This window comes from Calidris pugnax, unplaced genomic scaffold (genome assembly GCF_001431845.1).
Source record: "Calidris pugnax isolate Ruff unplaced genomic scaffold, ASM143184v1 scaffold56, whole genome shotgun sequence".
NCBI classification, from domain to species: domain Eukaryota; kingdom Metazoa; phylum Chordata; class Aves; order Charadriiformes; family Scolopacidae; genus Calidris; species Calidris pugnax.
Genome location: NW_015090839.1, coordinates 3,950,704 through 3,977,031, shown reverse-complemented (window position 1 = coordinate 3,977,031; position 26,328 = coordinate 3,950,704). Strand labels below are relative to the sequence as shown.

Sequence of the window (26,328 nt, the reverse complement as noted above, 5' to 3'; positions counted from 1 at the left end):
ACTACCCTTGTCGCTGCCTCTGAACTCGTATTTGTCTTCTTATTGCTACTTCAGGTCTCATGAACTACAGAGAGCAGTCCACAGGCTGAGCAAGTCTCCAGTAACATAAACTGTCCACTCCTTTGCTTCATGCTTCATTTCCAGGGAAGACTGGTTGTATCCACCTTTCTATTTGGGTATGGCAATACTCAACAAAGGGGATGCAAGTCAAATCATATCCCGAACTGTTTGTTGCTGACTACAAATACTTTCCAGTCATTGTTAATTAACAAAACAAAATAAACATGTAGCTAGTCTGCACATTCATTTAGCCAGGCACCTCAGGCCAAGTTGAGCAGCAGCCCAAAGAAGAGGGTTAGCAGAGATGTAATGGATTGATTTGGTCTATATCTTAACGGGCAAGAGTCCTTGACATAAAATCTGCCATCTCCAGGAGTGCTAACAGGATTCTTCACTGGAGTGTTCTCCTCAGCATCCCAGGGGTGTTTCTTTCCAGGCCAGGGTCGACGGTATTGATGAATGAATGTCTGACGGGAAGACGCTATTAATCTGTATTGTACCTACTCTGAAAATCAAGGCACTCTCTCAAAGACAGACAATTCAGTAAGACTCACCAACACAAAATCCACACACAAAGAGAGATAAGGTTATATGAGGAACAAAGGAAAAAGAGGTTTCAAGGTTTTAGAACTGTGTCTTTTTGAACTTCTCAGTCATATCAAGTTAAACAGAGACAAAAATAGATGAAAAAGGAAGAAGCAAGGCTAGGAGTCTCAGTAGGATACAAACTTGCCTTGTGGCCTTAAGAAAGTGGTAATAAAAGTACAGAGAAAGCTTCCTGCCAGCATATCTCTCAGACCCCACAAGATTAAATTAACTCTTAGAAAAAGAGTGTTCAGTGTATTAATAATATACTGTCATTCATTTCGCTCCATTCCCTGCACCTTCAGACTACGGCAGCCGTCTCATAGGTCTGGTTACAAGAAGTTTCCTTGCCAGAAGCACTAAATTTACTTTGTTAGCCTCTGCATAGAGCAGAATAATAATACTGCCCTTCCCATCTACAGCTTTTGATGTGGAGTTCTCAAAGCACTTCACTACATTCATGAAATTATGCTCTACTATACATGTATTATCTCCAGGTATTAACGAAGGAATTGAAGCCTGGAGGGCTAGTTACACATAGAGCTGAGAACAAGAATCCAAATTTTTTGACTCTCATCAGAAGCTTAGAACATGCTCACATCTCTCCATTGCTTACTCCTAAGAAACCAGATTAACCTAGATTTACAGAAGCAAGAACAACTAAAATGGGGGTTACTGCCATGCTTCTGATGTCAAAAAAGGCAGAAAACTCTGAATTTCTAACAGTTGCAGAGTTTTACTATAAAATTCTACACATTAACCTAGATTTACAGAAGCAAGAACAACTAAAATGGGGGTTACTGCCATGCTTCTGATGTCAAAAAAGGCAGTTGCAGAGTTTTACTATAAAATTCTACACTAAGTCCAACCATTAACCTAACACTGCCAAAACCATCACTGAACCTGTCCCTAAGCATATCTACCCATCTTTATAATAACTCCTGGGATGGTGACTCAACCACTTCCCTGGGCAGCCTCTTCCAAGGTTTGATAACCCCTTCAGTGAAGAAATTTTTGCTAATATCCAATCTAAACCTTCCCTGGTGCAACATGCAGCCATCTCCTCTTGTCCTATCACTTGTTACCTGGGAGAAAAGACCGACCCCCACCTCGCTACAGCCTCCTTTCAGGTAGTTGTAAAGCAAAGAAGTCTTCCCTCAGCCTCCTTGTTCAAGAGTAATAGTTCCTGGTAGGGTAAATGGTGCTAGAAATCAGTGACTTATCACACATGGGAGGAAGAAGAGTAAGAAACATACTTCTGTAGCAATCTTTCTGAGCCAACTAAAGAACAGCACAGACAAGCCTTGAAGGGAACACAATTGAACCTCGTGGCATTGAAAGAGCTGGTCTGAGCGGAATGGGCAAAAGACAAATTCTTTGGGGATCTGTATAATAAAGGAATCTGCCTTGAGGAAGCAGATGCAATTCTCTCACTGCAGTAAAATCTTGGAGCACACTAGGAATTAACTGACACCTCGCGAAAATGGTATCCAGCCTCAGTTAAAGAAAGGATAAGACATGTAACAAAAGTAACATTCCCTCCTAAAACCAATTTGAGTCAGTAAGACCCAAAGACAGCATCATCCACGTCTCACAGAATTCAGACCACCACAACATAAATTCATCCAGCTTCCTTAGCCTTATATTCCACTGCTCGCTGTGAGGACAAAACTGAGTGACTTCCCTTCCAATTGCCCACAGACAAACTAAAGAAATTCTAACCTATTCTAGAGGGCTATTGGGGCAGTTGGCTAAATATCTTTAGGTTACCTTTAGGATGTCCAGCTAAAGGTCAGGAAAAGGACAAAATGTTATTCTTGTCCACACATGACTTGATTCTAACCAGGACTGAGAATTTGTTAAGGTATTTGCATTTCATTTTAGTGAGAGGTTTTCCTTGACAAAGCAGAAGAATGAGGCAGTGACCTGGGAACCAGGAAGCAGCTCCGTACCAAGGTCTTGGAGGACACATTGAGCATGTGCCAGTTGTGCACCCTCACGGCAATAAAGGCTGATTACACATGGGCCTCTATTAGTATGAGCTACCTAACGGGGCATTAGAGAAGGCAGAACCAGATTCTTCTCAGAGGTGAACAGCAAGATTAAGAGAGGCAACAGTCACAAACTACAGCAAGGCAAATTTTGGTTAGATAAAAGGTGAAAAAAAATCACAACAAGAGTGGCTGAAGACTGGAACAGGTGCCCAGAGAGGGTGTGTAATCTCTATTCTTGGAGATTTCCAGAACTCACCCATACAAAGCTCTGAGCGACCTGATTAACCTTCAACTTGACCCTGCTTTAAGCAGGAAGGTGGATGAAACCTCTGGAGGTCCCTTCCAACTTAACCTCTTTCTGTGGCTCTACCAGGAGACCTGCAAACCTAAGATCCACTTCAGTTTTTGGAATAACCTGCTGAATTAAATTACTCTCTACCTTGAACAGGACAAGAGTTTCTTATTCGCTTATTGTGCTCTGTGTTCTACATCAGCAAGTAGATGCATTGAAATGACTGTATTTCAGTCACTTATCTAATTTTCATTATTTATGTTGAGGAAAAGTAGATGCTATAGAAATATAAGATACCTATCAAAGGCAACAGGAATCTGTTCTCATGAGGGATGGTCTGGTTGGTCAGAGACTGTGAAACAACTGGCCCTTCTGTTCTCACCTTCATTTCCCACCCTTTAGCCGACTCGTTCGTCCTCCTGGATTTTACATTAAGGTACACTTAGGCAAACCAAAGCAGCTTCTTCAGGCAAGGCAAGGAGTGTAAGATGGAAGATGCCTGAAACTAAAGCAACAAGGTTGTACTTAAATTTTCTTGAAACCAGAAGTACCTACCCGGATACCCATTGAGGCCATAGGCCTTCCACTGGCTAACTGGCTGTAGTCCTGCTCTGTAGGCATCTTGATCACTGACTGAAGAGATACTGAGCTGTGATCTGAACACCTGGCAAAAGAAAACAGATCTGGTTTAAAAAAAAAAAAAAAAAAGAAAAAGTACAAAAAGCATCCAAAACCAGCACCTGTAAGAAAGTGTTACCATATTCCAAGGTAAGTGAAAATGCCAACTGCAGCACAGAACTATTGTCTGAGCAACTGTGATCAGAACAGGGCATGCTGCTAACAGAGCTAGTGTGTACTCAACACAAGCATCAAAAGGTACCTACACAATACTTCAGGATTAGGAGAGATGCCCTCCATTCATAAGAAAACCCCAAACAATTATACCAATGAGAAAAAAATTCGGCACTATCTGTCCATATCCACAGTACAGCCTCATCTGGTAATTATCAATCTCCATTAGAGAGCAGTATTTAGTACCCATAACACTTTACATCTTCAAAGAATGTTCCAAATACAAGTTGCTCATGATCCCATAGGGCCAATGACTATTCTCATCTGTAATTTACAGAATGAGTAGTAGTACAGTGATGAAGTGGCCAAAGTTGTCTGATGCAAAAGACTGCAGAAACCCTGTGAATTCTGACAACCACGCTGCCACTTTTGTTTCCAAAAGCAGGGTCAACAGCTTGAGGCTTAACAAGACGTATTTTCTTGGGTCACAATAATACATGCATTTAAGCTGCAATAAGCCAATGCTTGCTGAAAAAAACCAAACTCATCCACTGTGTTCCCACTCCCTTCTTTCCTTTAGACTGGGAACCATCTTAGGGAAGGGCAGGGGCAGGTTTGTTCTGGTTTAGCTCCCCAGTCCAGCTCTCCACGTGGCTGTGCAGAAGTACAGGCTCATTTTAGAAAAGAGCTAGCCAGGCACAGTGGGAATAAGCAAGCAGAGACAGGCATGACTTTGTTTAAGACAACTTAAAGTGTATATGAAATTAAGACTCTGCAGTGGTGAATGTGTAAACCAGTCTCTCTGCAGGCTAACAGCTCTGGTTAACATCTTCTGAGCAACAGCTCTAAACAAGGTAGATAGAATTTGTAAGAAAACTCTAAACTAGTGCTGGGCAGCAGCTTCTGGCAACATGCTCAGTTTTACCAATTTTTCAGCTCTCTGCTAAAAGCAGCTTTGTGACTACCAGACTGGAAGAGCTTAGTTCAGAGTCCTGTCTGCAGAATGTCCCCAGAAAGGCTCTTCCTTTTGACTACAACTCGGCCACCTCTCTGCCTTCTCAAACTGCTTACACACCATCTGCTTCCAGGGCTTCTGGAGAACAGGAGCTGTTTCTATGCTGAAGAATTACATTTGCTGAATCAGTTAAATAAGCCTGGCAGCAGGGCAGCTGGGGTACGTCGCACTTCACTGAAGAGCTCAATCACTTGAAGCAGTTTCCTGAGAGAAAGGGAACAATAATATCTGGGCCAGCCTGCCTGGCCTGTAGCTCTTCTTAAAAAGAAAAGGCCAGATGTTTTAAACCTGAGGGAAAGACGAATAGAAGATGCTTTCACTAGTAAGCTATCAACTCATCTTAGAGGGTAACAGGCACAAAAAGAATGACATAGAGATGGGACAGATGCTTGTGATGCCTTCAAGTACTTTGAATTTCCCAGAAGGGCTGTAATGCTAGAATCCTTTATTCTATAAAGGATTGCTACAAACTCAGGAAAGGCTGAAATGTTAACAAATCCCTTGTTTCATGCTAGCACCTTGAACAATTTCATATGGGTTAGGTTTTATGGCCTGTTACAAATATCAAAATTATAGTCTGAAAATTCAGAAAAAATCAATATTCTAATAGAACAGAAAAAAGAAAAGGCTAAGCATTTGAACTATACAGACTTAGGCAAAGTTTCATTTTAAGTATATTCCCTACTCCCTTTTTACCTATAGACTCGTGCAGAGAAAATCCCTGGTTAACAACACTTCAGCAGGTATCCACTATCCTTTTGGGAGGTGACAAAACAGAAGATGAGTTTAAAGGATCACTTCTCCATCACTCAAGTCATGGTTAACTACTCACCACAGCTGCTGCTTTCAGCTGTGTGCCTGATGGCAATGGCTGGAGCTGCCCTGATGGCTAAGCCCAACGCTCATTACACAGGTGTAAGAAAGCAGAAGGCTCTTTACCAAGGGGAAGCCAGCCAGGACCCTGGGCACACGCTGCCCAGCGGGGGAAGCTGATCCCGGCTCCCTCTCTGCCCGCCTTGGGTATTTCAGGGCCCAGACAAGAACCAGTAGGCCCAGAAAATGGTGCCAGCTCTGAGAGCAAAACTTGCTTTTTTCCATCCACGTGTTCCTTCGCTTCCCCGACCTTACACGCGGTTCTTTTAGAGGCTTTGGGCCCCACTTACTGCAGCGTGCAGAGCTAGTTTGACACGAAGGGAATAAATAAACATAAGCAAAAGCTGTAAGTGTGTGTCCAGTCAGTGTGCTGGTCGGGATGGCACCGAGTACCCTCAAACAGAGCCCCGTAACCCCGGGGGCAGCCGGCCCCCAGGGACCCTGGGGAAACTACCGCGGGGCCCGTGGGGCAGAGGGGGCCCCCCCCGCCGCTCCCCTCTAGTCACACAACTCCATTTTAAAGGTTACAATGACCCGTAGGAGACTCAGCGTTAGAGAACACCATCTTACAGCCCGTAACGGGACGGCACGAGAGACGTGGTGTCGAGCAGGAAGGGCAGCAGCAGACGGGGAGCAGAAGCTGCAGCAACCCCGCCACAGCTCCACACCGGACGCCGCCACGCCGCTCGGAAGACGGGACCAGCTCGCAGCGCAGCCCCGCCGCGGGGCGAGGGCAAGAGGAGCCCGGCGTTACCTGGCCCCCCGGTACGGAGAAATCCACCACCCCACGCAAGTCCGACACGTCGCGTTGTCGGTAGAAGCGAAAGAGCCGGCGGAAGGCGTCCTCCCCGCCCTCCCGGGTCAGGGCCGCTGCCGCCATTTTGGCCGAGGGGCGCAGGGCGGCGCTGCGCGTTGGGCGGGGCCGGGGCACCCCCCCTTCCCGCCGCAGCTCCCAAGATGGCGGCGGCCAGTGCGGTGCGGGCGGCGGGGCGCCGCTCCAGGAGGATCTTCGACATCTTCGTGGCTGAGGTTCCCTGGACGGTGTCGAGCAGTAAGTCTGCGCCGCTCCCCTCATCCCCCGCCGGGGCCGGTGTGGGAGGAGGCGGTCTCGCCGCGGGTGCCGGTCACAGGGCGAGGGGGCCGCGGCTGCACCGGGCCCGCGTAACCATGTGTGCGTTTCCCCCACAGAGGAGCTGAAGGAGTATTTCTCCCAGTTCGGGTCGGTACAGAGGTGCCAGCTGCCGTTTGTGAGTACCCACCCCTTCTCCAGGCCGCTCTTTGTGTTTTCTCGGTCAAACCGGGGAGAGCTCCCGGCTGGGGCCCGCTGGGCCTGGGCTGGTCCTGCCCATGGGGCCCTGCCCCGAGGCCGGCTCCCCCCTCCCTCGGAGCTGCTTTCTGGAAGCCTCTTTCGGTGCTCTGGTCAGGTTTCTCTCCACCCTTAGTCCCTTTCTCCTAGGGGGTGCCGCTGCCTGTCTGCTTGTAAGCCTCTTGGAAGCTCAGAGGTTTCCACTGGCTTTGTAAGAGCTGTAGAGAGCACGTCCCTCAGATCCCGTTGATGCTGCTGTTCCTGAATAATAACCCTAAACATGTTTTGGGTTCCTGTATCATCGTGTTATCTTTCTTCTGACAAGGAATAAAGCATTTATGTACCTGGTCTCACTAGCCTAGAAAAATCTAAAAGTGTGGGTATGAACCTACCACCTCTTTCAAGCTGTAGGTTCATACCCCATCCAGGGTGCGGGAGGGAACACAAAACCTGCACCTTCTTCAGGACGCTCCCAAGCTGTCAGCTGCTCGGGCCTCTGTTGCTCAGGTTATTTATCTTCTGAGCACGCAGGCCAGGGATACTATCTAGTAATATCTAGTGCAGTTTGTTAGAGGTGAACAGTGAAAAGAAAGTCTTCCTTTCCCCCTCTGTTGTGGAGAAGTTGCAGGTCATTGCTGAAGGAGCAGAGCTTCTGCCTGCTTTTGTTTCTCCATGTGAGGCAATGATCTCTTGTATCAAGCTCAGTGTGTAGTGAACGTCAGAGAGGTGAGGACTAGTTTGGAAATGGAGAAACATAGTTTGGGAGAGTTTGGTTCTTCCTGAACACCGAAGCCTAGGTGTCTGCCTGCCGGGCTCCGTTCCTCAGGCCCAGGACAGAAGGCCTTGCTTCACTGTGAAGGCTGGCAGGTTACTGAAAACCTGCCTCTGTCGCTGATTAAAGCAGAACTGATGTAACGTGTGTATGTTTTGATTCAGTGATTACTTGAGGAGCGTTCATTAATGCTTAAAACTGCCAGAGGTACAAAAATCTGCCAGCAGCATGAGGCACCCTAATTAAGACATCAGTAGGATCCTGGTACCGGGCAGAGTGACTCCACACAGTACCTCGTGGGTGGAAACGTCACCGGTGTTTGGAAGGGTTGGAAGTGCTGCCAGTCGTGCCTGATGATGGGTGAATTCGATGGCAGAGCTGTTGGCAGCTGCGATGGGGATCACAGCTGGGATCCTGGCTTTTCTGCATTTTCTCCTCTTTATTGAGAACTGGCTTTTCTGACTGGCAAATTATTCTTAAAAGTAACCTTTTTTTTTTCTTTTCAGTGCAGTTAGTGCTTGTCATCTCGAATTGCAGCCTGCTTTCTTAGTGTCTTAAGCAGCAGCTTTACCTTGCTGAATGCTTTTCAAGTACTGTGGCAGGCTTATTTTCAAATCTGGCAGTCGTTTAAATGTCAATTCTGTTGTGACTGGCTTAATAGTAGATAACTACTGCAGTTTGAAACGACTGGCTATGCATTATTCCAGTCTTCAACTGTAACTTAAAATCTTAAATTTTTTTAATGATTGTAGGACTCAAATTGAGAGAAAGGGATGCAGAACAGTCCCTGGTAGGCCCCCGTGTGCTGTCAGTGAGAGTAAATATCTTGAAGTGTGAAAAAGCTTCTGAAACAGCAAGTGTGCTGATTTCTCTGATAACTTCTGAATTGCTAAACTGAATACCCGTAGCAAGTTTTTAACAGCCTCTGTGAATATTTTCTACAGTAATTGGATTTTTTTTTTTTTTTAACTGTTAACTAGGACAAAGAAACAGGCTTTCACAGACGTTATTGCTGGATTAAATTCTCAACTCCACAAGAAGTTCAGAATGTGCTTCAGAAGGACTCCCACATACTTGAAGGTGCCAAGGTAATGTGCTAATTATTCTAATGAAGTAATGTAATGAGTTGAGCTCTTCAATTCTGCATTTGGTTGGACACAGTAACACCAATATATTGTCATATTTGTTCCAAGTATGATTAAGCATTTTGCCACTTAGTATGCTTTTAATGTTTTTTAAATCATTAACATTTGTATTTATTCCCCCCCCAACTTGACTAGTCTGCATCTGAGATCATGTAGATACCAGAGAGATCACAGTCCAGAGATCAAAACCACCTGCTGTGCTAAGCTAAATGAATATGAATAGAGTGAAACTGTTCAGGAACTGCCACACAACTAGTTACTGTTTGTAATACAGGTTTCTGCAGGTGGATTCCAACATTGAATTTGGATACTGGGGGACAGGGGGAAGATGACAAAATAAAGCTAAGCTTTGAACTTTAGTGAAATTTATTTTTTTTTCTTCAGCTCTTGTTTTGTATAGAAAAAGTCAGCTGCCTGCTTTCATGCATTAAAAGAAAAAAGCTACACTAACTTAAAGTTATGTAACAGCTCTAATATTTTAAATGTTAGTAAAGGAAAAAAATAGGACACCAGCAATCTCAAAAGAGACAGTGTACACCATTAGTTAAAAACCTTTGGTCTTGTACCCATACAAAGGTGTCTGTCACTGACTGGTCACTTAGTGCCAGGCAACTGTAACTTCACTGCAGCAAAGAAATGGCACAGCATTCAAAACATGTAGTGTGCAGTGGTGTTGAGAAGTAAGGATAAAAGGACAGTGAGTCAATGGCAGCCCACAGCCCCTAATAAATTAACAAACAGATCTCATGTCAAAATCATTACAAACTCGTATCTGGTACGTTCACTAAATCAGGCAGATTACTAGGGGGATTTTATTGGGGACTTGTGTGTGCTTCAGCTGACCTGGCAACGCAGTAGGACAGAGTGAAACCATGAGCCACAAGCAGGCTGGTAAAACAGACATGATCAATTCATGCCTTAGAATAACTAGTAAGAATTCTTCACTCTCCTTCTGACAACTAGCTTCTTGGTTTGATACTTTCAATGCTCCGAGATGGTGAATAGCCAAGAGACTTCAGGGATGCAGTGTGATACAGTTCATACCACTGCAAAAGTCTCCATTGGTTGTGGTTACTTCAGTACCTATTCTCAAGGAGACCATGGCTTGAGAGTTACAGCTGTGGTGCAAAAATGGAAGCAAAAATTAAAGAGCCGTTTCCTGACTTCAGTCTTAAACTGTGACAAGCCAGGCCACAGGCTGATCTCTCATAAATTGGGCTGAAAATAACCAGGATGTTATCTGTCTGCAATCAAAGTAAGTACTAAGAATAGCATAGATGAGTATTTAGTGTCAATTTCTTGGAAATTATTGTGCTGCTTTTTATTCTTGAAGCTGTAAGATCGCCACACTCACTGCAGTGCCTGGGCTTCAAGGACTGTACTCTCACAAGAGGTGCTGGAGCTAAGAGGCTTCTTTGTAGTGAAATAAAAAGCAGAAGGCAGGCAGTCATTAGCTTTCTTCATGTCTTCAAAAATGCAGGCTTCTCTAAAAGCAAAATACACGAGCGCTTCTCCCACTTTGTTCTAGACTTGGTTTAGACAGTTGCCTTCTATTAGTTCCACTTGAAAGCACAAGCTTTTAAGATGCATTTTGCCTCACAGGACTAGCAATTGCTGTGCAAATAATATTCAGCTTTCCCATTGTGGTTATGGCTTAGGAAACTGAATTGGTTATAAACCCATCTTCTGCTTTCCATGTGAATGTTTTTTAGAAGATCCAAAATGAAAAATACCAAACCTTCTTGCCTATCTAATTGGAATAATTTCCATTGTTTTCAGCTCGCTCTCAAACAGCAGCCCCGCAGAAGACGCAGTCAAAGAAGGAATCAAAGTGAGTGAGCGGTGGAAGGAGGCTTTATTTCACTAAATGTAAAGAAACTAAAATAAAGATTACGGAGAAACTAAGAATGAATATTTGTTTTAAAACAGAATCCAGCTGTTTCCCCTCCTTGTTCAAATAAACTGTATAGCCACACTAAAGAAACACTGAATCATAAACTCCCTAGCATCCATTACAGCATAAGACAATAATTACATACAGCAGGAAAGCTTTTAACAGAGGGAGTAAAAGCTTCAGCTATCTACAGAAACTAAAGCTGTAGGAAGGGGCTACATTCTTACCCTGAGATGCTGGGCAACAGGGAATCGGCAAAGTCAGAGCACTTGCTAAAGTGCTAAACTCCCTTCTGAAATGTTTCAAAGTGGTCTCCATTCCTCCACTCTCCAGGGGCAGCTGTCCTATGTAGAAGAGTTAATGTGTACATATATATCCACACAGCAAGAGTTGTGAACTGCTGCCTTAAAACGCCATCCCCCTCTGATATTAAAAATGCTTTCTGCGTGAAGTCCAAGCTTGTAGTCCATTTCTCTACCTCTCCAGGAGCAGAGGCATTCAGTCCTTCCTCCTCTTTTTGCTCTCGTGCTCGTGTTCCTTCGGGCGGCTGCTATCTGATGGCCGTTTAGAACCACCATGCTGCTTGGCTTCTTCCAGAAACTTGTCCAAACCAAAGGGATCCTCCTCAAATTGAACTGGTCCATCTCTGCCCCTCCCTCTGGTGTTACGATCGGAGTTAGAAAACTCTTTGTCAGGAACAAACCTGCAGGAGAAGAGGCAATACTCAGTTGATTGTAACTTCAGAGTACTAATTAAGAATATTTCTTAGCTTTATTTTCTTACCTATTGGTCTTTATTCGAGCCTCCAGATCATCACCATACATGTCCTTATCCACATTTTTACTTGGCCTGTAGATGTTCTGGGCCATATCCTTGCCACTTCTCCAAGGTTGGTCATAAACATTATAAATTTCATCTTCTCCTCCAGCAAAGCCACTGTCCATACCCTGTGAAGAACAGCAGCATAACACAACTGAGTAAAACCAAGATCTACTGATGGTGTCACACAGATACATAAAGGTGGTACTGTATCATTTACTATTGATGCCAGATGAGTTCAAGCACTTCATTAGGATATGAGTGGTTTTGGGGCTGGGATTAAGGCCAGAGAACGTGACACAAGCCTCGGTCAGGGCCAATTCTGCTCTTCCAGAAAGCAACAGAAAGAATTACAGGCCATTCATGTTTCAGAGTAATGGATTGTTTCAGTCTGCTGTGCAAGTACAGCTGTCTGTAACAGCCAAGTACAACCCCAGAGAAGTGTGTATTATTTAGAATTTCTGGAAAACATGATTTAAGCTGATCCAAATCACACAGAGGTTTACGTTCACTTTTCATTCATCAGCTTTCTCTTCTGCCTGCAAGCCTTTCACTGGAGACATGAAAAAGAATGATTGACAAACTGCAGGTCTATTCAGGGACTTTCTGAAGCCTAATATACTTTTTCATCTCTGAATAGTATAAAGTTCAGGGAAAATAAATGTTGCTGTTAACTATTTATATCTTCAGAAGGATTTTTAACATAAGCAATATTGGGAATAGGAGGCATTTACTTGCTTCTCCCTTGGAGCAAATTTTCCTTATTCAGACAGAACGTTTGTACAAAAGAAGAAAATGGGGTCACTGCACCCTGAAGGCAGAACAGCTTCTTTCTCCCCGCTCCCCAGCAAGAAAAAACACAATAGAAACACTTTAATCCAGTTATGCATTCAGAATATTGCATTTTTGTTGCATCAGCTATGGATAAAGGAGATCTCCCAACCAGTTAAGTAGAGCCTTCTTTCAGAGAGTACCCATACCAGCCATGAGACCAGTGTCCCGTGGGTATTCTGGCCATACCTGCTAAGGGGGGACACGCATGTTCTCACAGAAAGCTACACACCTGGGAAAAGGTATTTTTACCTTGCTCTGGTTGAACAGCCTCTGGTCATACTGGAGTTCATTGGATGGCCTGGGGTTGGGTACCCCTAGGGCAATAACTTCGCTGATATCTCTGTTCTCATTTCTCTGCAGCTTTGACCTGAATGAAAAATTTCAAGTTTTATTAGGTCAGGAAACCATATTTGTTGACATGCTCAACTGCAGCCTGATCCTGCAGTAGTTACTAACAGTTTGCCTCAGGAGCCAGATTCTGACTGTTGCCCTTCCTTACTAGGTAACATTTAAAATTTGTCTCTTGGCACAGGAAACATTTGGGAAAGTTATGTTCAGCTGGGCATTGTGTTTAAATTTGCTTTTCACTATCTGTAATTTACATCAAGCTGACCTGGTCTAAAATACTGTATTTATTTTTTGCAAGATGCAGTGTAATTGTATTCTGTAAAAGGCCAAGCAATCTAATTTTAAGATATTGGAGATTTTAAGCCTCCAGAAACCATTTGTGTTCAGAAATCACACTGGCTTGGGCAAAGAAGATACTTTAGCCTACACTCATAAACCTAAGCTTAGTTCAAATGGACAGCTTCAAGAAACAAAGCCACTACTGATACTCTGGTCTCACTGAAGTTATAGGATCCAGGTTTCAACCTTTGCTGTCAACATGTTATTTCAAGATACTGAAGTTCTGCTAAAGAAGAACCCATGCAAAACTTAACACACCCTCTCTCCTCCATTCATCTGGAAAATGCCAAATTTCGAAGAGAGTACCGCAGTGTGCTAACCCAGTAATGCCATTTCAGACAATGAACGAACAGTGCTTCGTACCAGTGAGTATCTCCACAAGGTAACACTGAGGCATTCACGTCGAGCAAAAGGAAGCCCAGTGTAACAGTTTCCCCAGTGGGGCAGCCTGGGCCACTACAGGAATAAAGCTGTTTTCTTTGGAGACTCACCTTTTGTCAGGAGCTGCCCTGGAAAGATTTCTGTCGTGCTGTCTCTCTTTGCGCCGGTCATGTCTGATTTCATCTCTTTCTCTAGCTTCTCCATCCTCTGAACAAATGCAAGATTGTTGATTATAGATAAGTTTTGGAAGTTTGAATTAACTATGCCCCAGACATTGGCACAGCGATTCAATTCAGTATTCTTCTACAGAAGAGACGTGACCTGTAGCACTAATTAAATGTTACACTTCAAGCAAGCTGAACGTATGGGAAACCACAGCTTTCTTCTGCCACAACCTCAAACTTTACCATCAAGTAAAGAAGTGAAGAACAGAAGTCATGCTTAGAAATTACAGTTGATATTCAGGTATTACAATTTCTCAGGTTATTTCTCCAAATGAACTTCAGAGAGTGGTAAGAAAAACCATAGCATCTTAATAACAAAGAAATGTACCTTTTTCAACGTGAGTTTTGATCCCTGCTCTTCTCTCCCTGGCTTTCTGAGCCATTTCTCGGAGCTTTTCCTCATGTTTCTCTTTTTCTTTCTGAGCCATCTTCCTCTCCACCTGGGCACGCATCTCTACTGCCTCACGAGCCTGCACACATAAGACATCATGAAAAAGACAGCAAGTTAGTGCCTGGGATGCAAGCGGATCTTCTGTCATGGAGCTCTCCAGAAAAACAGGGCAGGAATCAAGCCACAAAGAGGAAATTCAAGGCCAGACAGCCACAGCCCTCAGAGCTGAGAAACACGACCCACCACCTCCGATAATTTAACCCACAGTGAGCCACCGATGTCTTAGGTTAGCCAAGATGCAGGACAAATCAAAAAGCTGTAGCCCATTCCCAGTTGATTTTGAAATTAAACGTACAAAGAAGGTAAAACTGCACGTAGCAAAACAGTTTAACAACCACCTGACCTTTCTGTCAGCGATATAGAGCGCCTCAGCAAGCTTGGCAAAGTTTTCATTGATATGAACAGTCTGCAGTCCTCGGCCGTCTGCAGCCAGACGCTTGTCTAAGGGAATGGTGTAACCCTGGAGTGGAAACAGAGAGGCAGTTAATCACACAAACTCCGTTTGGGATAACTAACATTTATTGTTTAAGAAAACAAAACACACGCACAAAACTCACAGCCCATCATTAATACACCTTGATGGACCTCCTTTAGGTGTTCTTTAAAATTCATTGCAGCTAATCCTAAACTTCGTTCCAATTCCACACTCCCCCCAAATCTGAATCACGATTTCCCTTCAAGTTACATCATAGTACAAATAACAATTTTTGATCTCTAAAGTCCACTCTTTGCTTTGTGTTAAGAATTACAGATAATAGTTTTCCCTGTCTCTAGGGAGACCACTTGTGCTTCAAAATTGTTTTCCCAAAACCGTTTTAATACCTGTTAAGATGTGAGCTGATTCCAAATGCTGAAGTTAAGGGGCAAGGCTGCCAGCAAGAGACACTAAATGCCAATTCTTGCTTTCAAAAGCCGAAGCTTAGAATTATTTATAGATGATATTTTAAGATTCTTTAGTGAGCTACACAAAGTTTTTGCTTTGGTTTTAGCATCTGTAACCTAAAATTTGATCTACTAATTAGCGTCAGTCCCAGTTATACAGCTGTGTTGGGGGTAGAAAAAAAAATAACATCCAAACGTGCAGCTTTTCCTTCCTCCATTTGAAGAGGCTGCCTCATGACAAGAGCTTGGTAAGTTTGAGAATGATTAGACCAGTTACTGCAGCAAATTATAAATTCTCCCATCTCCCTGAAAATGAACTCACTGGCTCATAAAAATCAGAAGGGACAGGACATACCTACTCAAACAAATGAAAAAAATAACTAAGCTAACCAGTGATGAAAATTAATTAGTCAAATAATACAACAAGGAGAACTTTGCAGGAATTTGGACTGCAGCATTAAAAAGAAACGTGCTTGGTTCTCTATAAACTACCCTGCCCTCTTTCAGTTTAGATGGCTTTGCTTTGGGAGCTCCAGAGACATTGGTTTCCGATTCCACACACTGCACTATTAAAGGGATTTTAACTAATGCCAATTTTCCTCTCAAAATGCATAATCTCTGCCATGGAGTAATATATTCTCTCTCAGTTCTATGCTCCTGTCAATCTGACAACCCCTATATGCCAAAGAGAGAAAAACTGAGCTGTAGAATCATTTGTTCTCCGTGCTGGAAGCAGCCCGTTTACCTAACTCTAGAGGTTTAAAACCAGTATTATTCAAGCTTAAATTATTCACAGAAGTCTCCCAGCACAGCGTAACATTAGATAGGTGAATTTATGACAACTTAATTACCTTTGCATTTTTCCAGTTGGAAATGCATGGAGGAATTTTCCACTCTTGCTGCTCTTTCACAGTCATCTGATTTAAGAGAAGAAGCAAAGTCATCTTTAGATTTACAGCAAAAGGAAATAACTGTTTTCTTTCTCCAAGGCGGCTACAAAACTATTGAAATAGTGTACAAAGGTCAGGGCATGGCTACAAAAAACCTGACTCTTCTTTAGCAGCAACAGGATGTTTGTTTCTGCACAGTACCTTTGCCAATATTGAATAAAATCAGGACAGCTTTTCAGCTGTCATCTTAAACTCCCATCCCACAGGAACTCCCAGCCGGCTGGTTAACACCTGCACCTTTAATGGCACTTCAGGTTGGAGGAAACTGATGAACCACCATCACACTCATCTTCCAGGAGCTAATCCTTAATAACACAAGTTAGTGTTACTAAGGCTTAGCTTAATAGTGCTGACTCAAAGCAGCACCAGTGTACCAAGGCTAAAGCCTCAGTCAACAAAGCCCTGCTGTGAACAACTCCAGCAATGCAGTCCTGCATAGAATATATGGGAAATCTACTCAACCTTTGACAAGGTACATAAAAAAAAGAGAGCTACTTTCAGAACTGCCCAAAAAAACCCAAAAAGACTGCACTGGGCACCAAGTTTGATAAAGAAAGTGAAGGTGCACAGACATGAAGCAGATCAAATTGGGATTTGTGAACTCATCTAGAATTCAAAACTGAGAACAGCTCTGGCATTTCATACCTTTCTACTAGGAGAGTGCATTACAGGTGCTGGAGGAGACGGTGGTCCACGCGGAATCTTCTTGTTAATTCTGAACAATTAAGAAAACAATTACAATCAGCATATTGTACGGAAATACACTTCAGACTCTTCTATTTCCATTAACAACTTTTAATAGTTACTTGAATCTTGGAGGTTCCATAGGGTCCTTCTGCATTTCCACCATCCGAATAACTCTCTGTTTGGCTCCGGAGTTGAAGGCAACGCCTTGCTGAGACGGTGTGTACCTGAATGAAACAATCCAAGTGCTCAGTTCCCTGCACACAGCTAGATATTCCTGGCCCACCCCATTTTTACTCAGTTCACTGCTCTAACTGCATTTTCATTTTATCCACACCAACTTAAGACTTTTCTGCTGAGAACACCATGAGCAGGTGACTGCACAGAGGATACCAGACCGAATGCAGAGAATCAATTACACCAGACAGAATGTATCTTCCCAGGGCTATATTCTCCTCTTTCAACCTAGATTCTGAAGTAGAAGAAAGAAACCAACAGAGTACATAGAGCCCGTCACAATACTCTTTACCCGTATCCCTGGTGGCTACTTACTGGTTATTAAGAACCTCTTCACATACTTTTTTCAGAATTCACCTCAGGCCAAGTCTAACCCTGCCATGAAATGTTTCTGTGTTTGCAGCAGAAAATCATCACAACTGAGGATCATCCTCCTAGGAATTCCAATTCTTTACGATTGCTCATTTTGTATGAGGGAAGAACTTTATTACATGCCTTGTCTTGACTTGAAGCTCCCAGTCAAGACTCTGTTTTCACAGCAACACCATTAATAGCGCTCCCTGACAAATCTACATTTTGCTGGTAAAGCAATAACCTCTCCACAAAGTACCAAAACTCATGACATGTTAAGATGTATTTCAGCACACTTCAAACCAGGTTATCATTAGGGGGTTGATTCAAAACACATAAGCCTATTTCGTATTACTTCCAGAAGAACGGAATTCAAGAGGAATTTCTGCTCTCAGAAATTGAAGTAATATCCCAATTTTAATCAATTTTATATATAACAACATCTTACGCACATGCCAGCACTACATACCGAATGTACTGGGCAGGAGCCAGTTTGTCAGCTGCTCGAACAGGCATGGCTGCTGCAACTTTTTGGGAGACCGATTTCTCCAAGGCTGCTCTTGTCTTCTCTGTTATCTGAAAGACAAAAATACCACAGGATGCATCTCATCACACCAACAAGACAGACAATATACCACTCACAACTGTGCACATCAGCACATGTAATACCTCTCTAATTGCCTCCTCGTCTGGTCTTTGCAGTTCAGGATCATCCACGTTCATGACCTCTTTTGGCACAAGATCTGTGTATTTGCTGTAAATAACCTGGAAGACATTATATTTTATCAGGCTGTTGAACAGAAATAAATGTACATATATCTAAGGAAATGTTTCAGGCCTAGTTTATACTTGTTTACTAATGAGTATACTAATGAGTACTTGCTCTAAATGCATTACAATTACATATTCTTCAATGACTCCCATAGAATATGAATATACTCAAACCCATTTTACAGACGGAATACTCGAAGAAAAGCAGCAATTTGATTAAATATAATTACGTAAATCACTCTCAGATCTGAGGTTAGACACCAGTTTCCTGCTTCACCTTTCTACTCTTTTCCGTTTTCAGGGTCCCCAGGACAGAAAAAAAATACTAAATCCACATTTGTACTTCTTTATTCAAGGATTACTTAACAATTTGATACAGGTGTTTTTCAGCATCTGGATTTTTTTCATTTCATTACATTTCCTATTTTCTTGACAAAAATAAATGCTTGAGAAATGTGTTCTTGACACTTTCCCTTCTATAGGTACTTCACACAATGCAGCTGCCTGTCAGTAGCTTTAAGCCGCAATTATAAATACAGGGAAAGAACACTATTAGATGGCTACAGGGAAAAATTTATTGCATTGCATTAATGCTTCACGTTTGTCCAACAAAATAACGTCAGAAAGTCTTAGATCAAAGGATTAGAAGTCATTACAACTATTATTTCAAGTTTATTATAGAATGCATGTCTAACTATGAAACTGACCTTTAGCCTCAGCATTAATTTGTCATGCATGAGCCATTTACTGCTTCTCAGCCTTCGCTCCTAAAATTTTCATCCTCTGAATTAGTATAAATAATATCCTTGCTCCTCACATGCTGAATGAAGGACATCTGAAGAGCAGTGTTCCTCTAAGGTAATTAACTCTGTCCAAGTGTCTTGCTGCATGAAGAACAGAGTATGCTGCAAGAGCTCAGAGTACCTCAGAAGTCAAAAACTACAGTACACGGAGGTACAAATGAGCTCCATGAACTATTCAAACCCTGAAGCTCTGCATGCAAATGGCAAGCTGCATTGATATGGAAGAAACCCATCATGTAGATTGAACTATCCTGAAAATACAAAAGAATTTTCTCTCCATCAAAAACTTGATACACTTGCATGTTCTAATTGGAGTCCTTTCTGAGGTGATACAGACAGGCAGAGAAAGATGTTGCACTGTGTTGTTCTTCTAGATATTTACCTTATTTTAACAGTAATGTCGAGACATTATATTAGTCTAAAATGAAGAGGAGACTGGAATTGTTTGATACTGTTGTATCTCCATTCTCTACCATTTTTTATCTATTAAATTTAAAAGGAAGCATGTGTATCAGATATTTTGATTGCTACTGAAAAGCAGAAAGAATCTCCTTCTAGGCAGAAAGGAAATGCTCAATTTTTGGTAAAGCTACATGACGCCCTCTCTGGCTGGGGCAGCAAACAGAAATCTGTGCACCACTGCCACGAGAAAGAGAACAATCTTGCCTAACCCGTTGTGTAAGATACAGTAGCTCATGGTAGGATTTAGACACCAATCGCACTCAGAGTTTCACAAGACACCCAACAGACTCAAGTGTCTTGACAGAAATGCCTTTATTTGTAACACACAAATCTCTCCCCTCAACATATTTTATTCTATATATCCAGAGCAGCCCCGTAGCGTGCTCATCAATCCTACGTGTAAATCAAGAAGCTTCCATCAAGCACTGCAGAATGAATTGCTTCCTTGTCAAAGAATGGTTTCTCCATATGAATCATATAAAATTTTTGAAGTCATTACAATTACCTGGTATTTAGCCTGGCACACACACTACAGAAAGAGCTGGTGATAAGCTCTCAAACCAAGCTCTACCACAAAGGTAAATATATCACGAGTAAAGAATACTTTTGATTATTTTAGTTATATTCAGGTTTTCTTGATCTGTTCTATTGCCATAACGGGAGTTCCTTCAACATTGGAACTACTCTTTCTTGTAAGTGTTTCAATTGAATTCACAAATTTGAGAGAAAAGTGTAGGTAAGATTTCTCGTTCTTTTTTTAATCCTTTACCATCTAAGCTGCAGCCTTGTGCCACCAAGAAATCCAACTCCTGCACAGAAAAATCATCCTTCCCAGAAAAAAAGTAATGGACCTAAGCAGTTCCACTCCTTGATTACACTCTCTGTCTTAAGCAATTATATGTCCTTATTTTCCTAATAAAGAGACAGAGCATCAGTCTCACCAAGTGTATCAATTATTGATGCATTATTTTAGCTCGGCTTTCAGTCATTCAAGTAGAGAAAATATTGGAAGAATCTACAGGAGCACAAGACCTAACCACGTGGCTAATGCTGGAAATCCTTCATCTGGACAACCCAACAGAATTCCATCCTTAGATCCATAAGGTCATACATCTGGGTTTGTCAGTGTTATCCAGTGTTTAGTGTCTAGCAGACTTTCGGCCAGCCCCAAACAGGAGGGGAGTCAGAGTAATCTCATTTATGTCAGAGTTTTGCAAGGAAAATTCTCTGAAGCAACAGATGCAAGAGAGATGAACCACTGCAAAAGCAGAAACTGCTGACAAGCCACCTAGATACAGGGTGTGGGCAATAGAACGGCTGCCTCTACAAGGCGACAGAATACTAAATTCAACTGAAAAAAATCCATAAGCTGTAGCAAAAGCAAAATTTGCTTCTTAACTCAGACCAAACAAGTAGCTTATAGAATAAGTTCAGAACCTCCATCTAATTTCTGGCAGGCTGCTAAGTATCTGTTTCTTTTAGCTCTAAGTATTAAGATTGAAGACAAATGTGAATTATGACTGCAGCTCTCAGGATAATGAAAGTTCTATATGTAATCCTACTGACACTGTACTATTAGAAGTTCTCTCTTACCAAAAATAGTACACATTATTCAACCCAACACAGATCACTGAATAACTGCTCCCTAGGACATCTCTGCCAATACCCTCTCATGCAAAAAAAAAAAAAAAATAAAAAAAAAAATCAAGCAATAATAGCTTTGCTACTTCCAGTGAAGTTGTTCCAAATATTTAATTTTCCTTCAGTTTTACTTCCCCTTGAATCACAATACTTCATCTTTATTCTCACCATTTACATCCAGCTGGATGCAATCAGAATAAAGTTGAGTCAGAGAACAGAGCTTAGGGTTAGGAAACCCTAACTCCAGTTCTACATAGACGAGTTTTGGAAAAGCCACACATCTCTTCCATCCTGGTAAATATGGCTACAAAATGTGAGCAATTAACTCCCTCTTTAGATTTCCTTTGCGTTACCCTATTCTTTACAGGAGATGCTATAACAAGCAGCTGGTCATACACTTGGTCATGTCAGTTTTCTGGCCTAAAAAAAAAAAAAAAAATAAAAAAAAAAATCAAGCAATAATAGCTTTGCTACTTCCAGTGAAGTTGTTCCAAATATTTAATTTTCCTTCAGTTTTACTTCCCCTTGAATCACAATACTTCATCTTTATTCTCACCATTTACATCCAGCTGGATGCAATCAGAATAAAGTTGAGTCAGAGAACAGAGCTTAGGGTTAGGAAACCCTAACTCCAGTTCTACATAGACGAGTTTTGGAAAAGCCACACATCTCTTCCATCCTGGTAAATATGGCTACAAAATGTGAGCAATTAACTCCCTCTTTAGATTTCCTTTGCGTTACCCTATTCTTTACAGGAGATGCTATAACAAGCAGCTGGTCATACACTTGGTCATGTCAGTTTTCTGGCCTCCAACTTCTCCTAAAGAGAATTAAAGTTTTAATGTAGTCCACTTTGTTACATTAGAAAAGACAGACATAGATACTCCTCAAAGTGGACTTGGGAAACCCAAGTACATGGTCTCCTCAATGCTAGTTAGGACTTAAAGTGTCATCTCTTTGTATTTAGAAAGGCTACCATACATGCAAAATTGAATGGTTCCCATTAAACTCGACGAGAATCTTGCCATCAATGAACTTAGCACAAAAATTCTGGTGTATAACCACTGGCAACACTTTCTGCCATGAGTTAAAAAAAATAAGGTAAAAAAAACAGAGTACCCAACAATATTGAAAGCAGCCAGAAACTTCAAATGTTAAATTAGTAAGACATAAGGTGTAGCACTGTGAAAACTGAACCGTGTTTTCTGTCTTTGCCCTCTTGCCACACACTGAAATGAGGCTGCCCGTGCTCAGGCCTGTTTTCAGTTTCTTGCCTTCACTGGAGAGCTCTCTAACGACAGCGGCTAAGCTACTGAGTAACCTTTGGGTTGCACCATTTTTGCCTTACCTTTCAATTACATAAACAGAGAGAATCACACAGTGATCCCTGTCAAAATGCTCATGTCTGTCTAACATCACTCCAGTTCTTAAACTGTAAGAAAACAGGATGTAATCCATTTCGCTAATGCCAGACCAATGAGCTGAAGGACATGCAATGTGTACATACAACTTCTCCAAGTATACGTGCCAGTCTACCTATTTGAAGGAATAATACCTTGTCCTTTGATTGTCCTTGTCGAGCAATTGCATCGTATTTTATTTTTCCTTCTGCATCCACCTGAACAGCCAAAGCATTGGACATTTTCTTCTTTCGGCCCATATCCAAAGGATATTGGGCCACATGAATTTCTGGGAAGGCGCCCCCATCTCCAAAATCCTACACAAAAGAAAAAGCAGTGAATGACTGAAAGACAAAAACACGGTATAACATTTGCACATGCGGGAAATGGAATAAAAGAGTGGATTGAGTTTAACAAAATGAATCATTGCCAGAATGCGCTAGTAACTGATTATTTTAACTGCTAAGAGAACAATGGACTATAGAACTTACAGTTACTAAAAAGAAAGACACTGAAATGCATAGACATCTTCAGTAATTACTCCCTGCACAAAGCAAGAGCCCGTATCACTGGCTTGAGCGCATAGGCACTACCATGCTACAGACAATACATGATTAAGTATCTAATTCACATGTGAGTTACTAATCAGAACTTCAAAAATTTACCTTCTGCAATAAAGCAACTGTGGTAAAACTAAAATTACATGAGCAGCAATTTTTAAATGAAAATTTCTACTAATTTCTTGTTGCTTTTCACACCATAACGAAGTGAAGAAGTTAAAAGCTTTCCATTTCTTTTGAAGCCTGTAGCTCATAGCTTTACAATGGTACGAATGCTAAGCTATCCCATTTCCTTTCTCTACCTGTGAATACATTGAAAATTGGGCCAGCACCCAAAAGCCCAATATTCTTAAAGTTTATTTCCTCTCTTCTTCGATGTGTTGCTGTAAAAGCACTTAATGGACAGATAACCAAAAGACCTCTTAAAGCAGACCATCCTGCCTCAGTAACACTGAGGATGCACACAGAACTGGTACTATTCATAAAACAACTTCAGGCTACAGTTTCAAATGCAGTTCTTCAGAGGAAACATTTGCTGAAAGCAGCACAAGCATCTCCCCCTCCCTCTACTGCAGCGGCACTGCTTATGTGGAGCTTGATTAAGAAATCCATTCCTCTTCTTCTCTGACTTGGTTAATTAGGTAGACTGATCTCCCCCATGTTCACCACATAGTTAACACCACTGGAACAGAGAGCGTGGACTGAGGCTGGAATAAATGAGCAAAACACTTTCCTTCCAAATAAAAACATGCTTATGTCAGCTTAAAGTGCTCATTAAATGCTCATACAGATTCAGTTATTTAAAATCTTCTACTGAATGTCCCACGTTCAACAATTAGTTACAGAATCAATGTTAAAATATTAGCCAGAACAGAAGTAAGTCACTCTTCAAAAATTTTTTGCATAAATCTTGATCTATTAAGAACAGGTTTTGTTTCTTCCAATGATGGCATTCCAGGACTACTGGACAAACATTATGCTTTGGAAGCACTTACAGCCCTTGAATAATTTGCATTTGTTTATGAGGCCGAAAGGAATGCTTAACAATCTTTTTGAGATGTGCATCACTTCGTGCCCAGTGATGCTGGAAACCTTAACAAAACCGTTATCACCTGACTTCTTAAGTTCTTTCGCTAACATTTAGAAAGAATAAGCACTAAAATACTAAATTTAGTAATCCAACAATGTATGCTTTATTAAACGCTAAACCTATACAAAGATGTTTTATTTTAGGGAACCACTGTATCTACTATTTAAAGTCACCTTATTTAGCACTGATGGATCACCAAGGTACATTGCTGGATCCATCTTTATGAAAACGGGACTCAAATATAAATGAGAATAAGGCTGTTACTAGCTCAGGAAAGGATGGCATCTGGGGACAATGCAGGATCACGCATGCAATGCTGTATCAACACCTCAACAGCATGCTCTGTCCCAAAAGCACTGGTGTCTGATTCATAACAGCACATCTCAGATGTTATGTCAAGTACCATTTCAAAATCTGCAAGGTTTTGTGGCTCACAGTGAGAAAGTTTTGTAATGAGAGCTAAAACAGTTTTGTAATGAGAGTGATACACCTGTATTTTTCCTTCTGCCTTTCAACATTTCCAGCTGAAATTATGTTAAACTGACAAGGACTGCAGCCAAATACACACAACATTGTCCAAAACCCTTTTGCCAGTAACATACTTCGAAAATTAATACCTGACAAATTTTTAAGTCTCCTTTCAACTCTAACAATTTTCTCCCCACTAGCAACTATCTTTTGTTACACTAAGAATAGAATATACATGACCACTCTGTTCACTAATATACACACATTGACTTATTCCAGCTATAATCTGTAATGTGTATTTAACAAATAATGACACAGGAACAATACAGATGTCTTTGTCGGAAGATCCTTGCCTTTCACAGACTAAGCTGAAAGGAGCATAGATCTATTTCCATATTACAATACAACAATCTCTGAAGGGAAGAATCCTTGTAAGAATCCTGTTTACTGTTAAATGCTTTAAGTAGTCTGGCAAATAGAACAATTTCCTCCAAACCAAGAATACATCCAGCAGTCTGGATGGAAATTCTGCACGTGGTAAGGCTTTGAACAACTCTGTGCTACATTCAAGATGCTCAGACTTTACTTCTGCTCACTACTACAGTCTGAATTTAAATATCTACCTCTAGCACTCGTGGTATCCATCCTTTCCGGTAACCGTACGGGGGAGGTTCCCGTCGTGACGAGACTAGAGCAGTCTGCCTAGATCTTTGGGCTCTTGCTCTTTCTTCTAGTTCTAGCTGGTCTTGAGACAGTTGGGTTGGAGCTGGTAAAAAACTGCACATCCACAGACAGCCACCAAAAAGAGAAAGACATAAGAAGTTAATTCTGATGATTTGACTCAGTAAAACGCAAATATGCTCGAGTCTACTACTAAGTTATTACATTTTCTGCAAGCACTCTATAGGCGTTAAGAACCAAATTGTGAGATTTGAGTTTTGTGATTATAAACCTAGTTGCAGTAATTTCTGAGATTATAGGTGCAAAAGCAACGTGTGCTGCCTCAGCATTCTGGAAGCTCCCTATAAAATCTGATGCTAAATACATTCACATCTCACATCTTGTTTGAACGGGAATGTGTGACAATGCCTGTTCTCCAACAGGAATGTCACAAACCACTGTGTTCTTTCCACCACTACAAAGCAAGAAAAGAAAATATACCCTTAATGCCAACGACTCCCCTTTCCTTTCAGTGCAAACACCCGCAACGAGATCTGTCAACAAGCTCCCCCTTAGCACCAGATACCTCCGGGCCAAAGCCAATTAGTCGCAACACAATTTATTGACTTCCCATTTTTCAGCTGGTCTAAACTATGGGGCCCTTTTATGCGTTTTTTAACGAAGCCTCAACCTCCGAGAAAGCCGGCATTCAGGGGTGGCCACCGGGGCCGTACTCCTCAGCCTTGCGAGGGCCGCAGTAGCTCGTAACAAAGACCTCTCACCCCCGCTCCCGGTAAAGAAACCCCGTCAGAACCCCACGGACCCGACCAAGGACCCAGCCGAGGAGGAGGAGGTCCTTCTTCCCGCGGAAAACACGCGAGACAGGTAGAGCCCCGCACCAGCGGCAGTGCTAAACACCTTCTCCCAGCAGGGCACGGCAGCTCCCCCAGCCCAGCCCCAACCCGGCCCAGGCCGCGGCCCGGCCTCCTCACCGCCCAGCGGGCCCACCGCCTGGGAGAGGCCGCGGCTCCACAGGGCGCTACCCGAGCTCTGTCTTTCTCGTCAGCCGGAGCCTCGCACAACAACTAGGAAGCCGCAGGCAAGCCGGGGGGGAGACGAAACACCCGAACTGGGCCGGTCGCCGCCAGCCAAACCCACCTGGTGAGCGCCATCTTGCCGCCTTCGTCGTCTTCTGGGGAGCCAGGCCGCGGGGACGAGGGGGGGGGGAAAGGGCGGTGGCAGCAA

At 42.4% G+C, this 26,328-nt stretch overlaps 4 protein-coding genes and 1 long non-coding RNA gene across 6 annotated transcripts in view; 3 read left to right on the top strand and 2 right to left on the bottom strand.

The window, feature by feature from the left end:
• The window catches only part of LOC106887948, a 15,382-nt gene extending 14,759 nt beyond the window's left edge, over nucleotides 1-623 (top strand). Inside the window, exon 3 of the long non-coding RNA XR_001412006.1 lies at nucleotides 55-623. This is a non-coding gene — a long non-coding RNA (uncharacterized LOC106887948). The remainder of the gene's footprint in view (nucleotides 1-54) is intronic.
• Nucleotides 1-6,551, bottom strand: part of ALKBH1 (alkB homolog 1, histone H2A dioxygenase) — a 13,993-nt gene extending 7,442 nt beyond the window's left edge. The window contains exons 1-2 of the mRNA XM_014941767.1: nucleotides 6,366-6,551; nucleotides 3,487-3,595 (exon numbers count right to left, since the gene is read on the bottom strand). Of these exons, the coding sequence (XP_014797253.1) occupies nucleotides 3,487-3,595; nucleotides 6,366-6,491 (235 nt within the window). The 5' untranslated portion in view covers nucleotides 6,492-6,551. The remainder of the gene's footprint in view (nucleotides 1-3,486; nucleotides 3,596-6,365) is intronic.
• On the top strand, nucleotides 6,499-10,739 carry SLIRP (SRA stem-loop interacting RNA binding protein). The gene is made up of 4 exons (XM_014941768.1): nucleotides 6,499-6,662; nucleotides 6,800-6,858; nucleotides 8,670-8,777; nucleotides 10,614-10,739. The coding sequence occupies exons 1-4, from the start codon at nucleotides 6,569-6,571 to the stop codon at nucleotides 10,671-10,673; spliced, it is 321 nt and encodes a 106-aa protein (XP_014797254.1). The 5' UTR covers nucleotides 6,499-6,568; the 3' UTR covers nucleotides 10,674-10,739.
• On the bottom strand, nucleotides 10,671-26,328 carry SNW1 (SNW domain containing 1). The gene is made up of 14 exons (XM_014941759.1): nucleotides 26,242-26,328; nucleotides 25,047-25,200; nucleotides 22,461-22,622; nucleotides 17,898-17,993; nucleotides 17,698-17,804; nucleotides 16,763-16,867; nucleotides 16,602-16,671; nucleotides 15,858-15,923; nucleotides 14,468-14,584; nucleotides 14,002-14,143; nucleotides 13,560-13,656; nucleotides 12,631-12,748; nucleotides 11,512-11,675; nucleotides 10,671-11,431 (listed from the first exon to the last, which is right to left on the bottom strand). The coding sequence occupies exons 1-14, from the start codon at nucleotides 26,253-26,255 to the stop codon at nucleotides 11,227-11,229; spliced, it is 1,617 nt and encodes a 538-aa protein (XP_014797245.1). The 5' UTR covers nucleotides 26,256-26,328; the 3' UTR covers nucleotides 10,671-11,226.
• Nucleotides 25,948-26,328, top strand: part of ADCK1 (aarF domain containing kinase 1) — an 82,584-nt gene continuing 82,203 nt past the window's right edge. Inside the window, exon 1 of one of the 2 annotated variants that reach the window (XM_014941764.1) lies at nucleotides 25,948-25,968. The gene's annotated coding sequence lies outside the window, so the exon portion shown is untranslated. Of the gene's footprint in view, nucleotides 25,969-26,062; nucleotides 26,245-26,328 lie in introns of those variants that run through there. The other variant, XM_014941762.1, reaches the window with a different exon arrangement.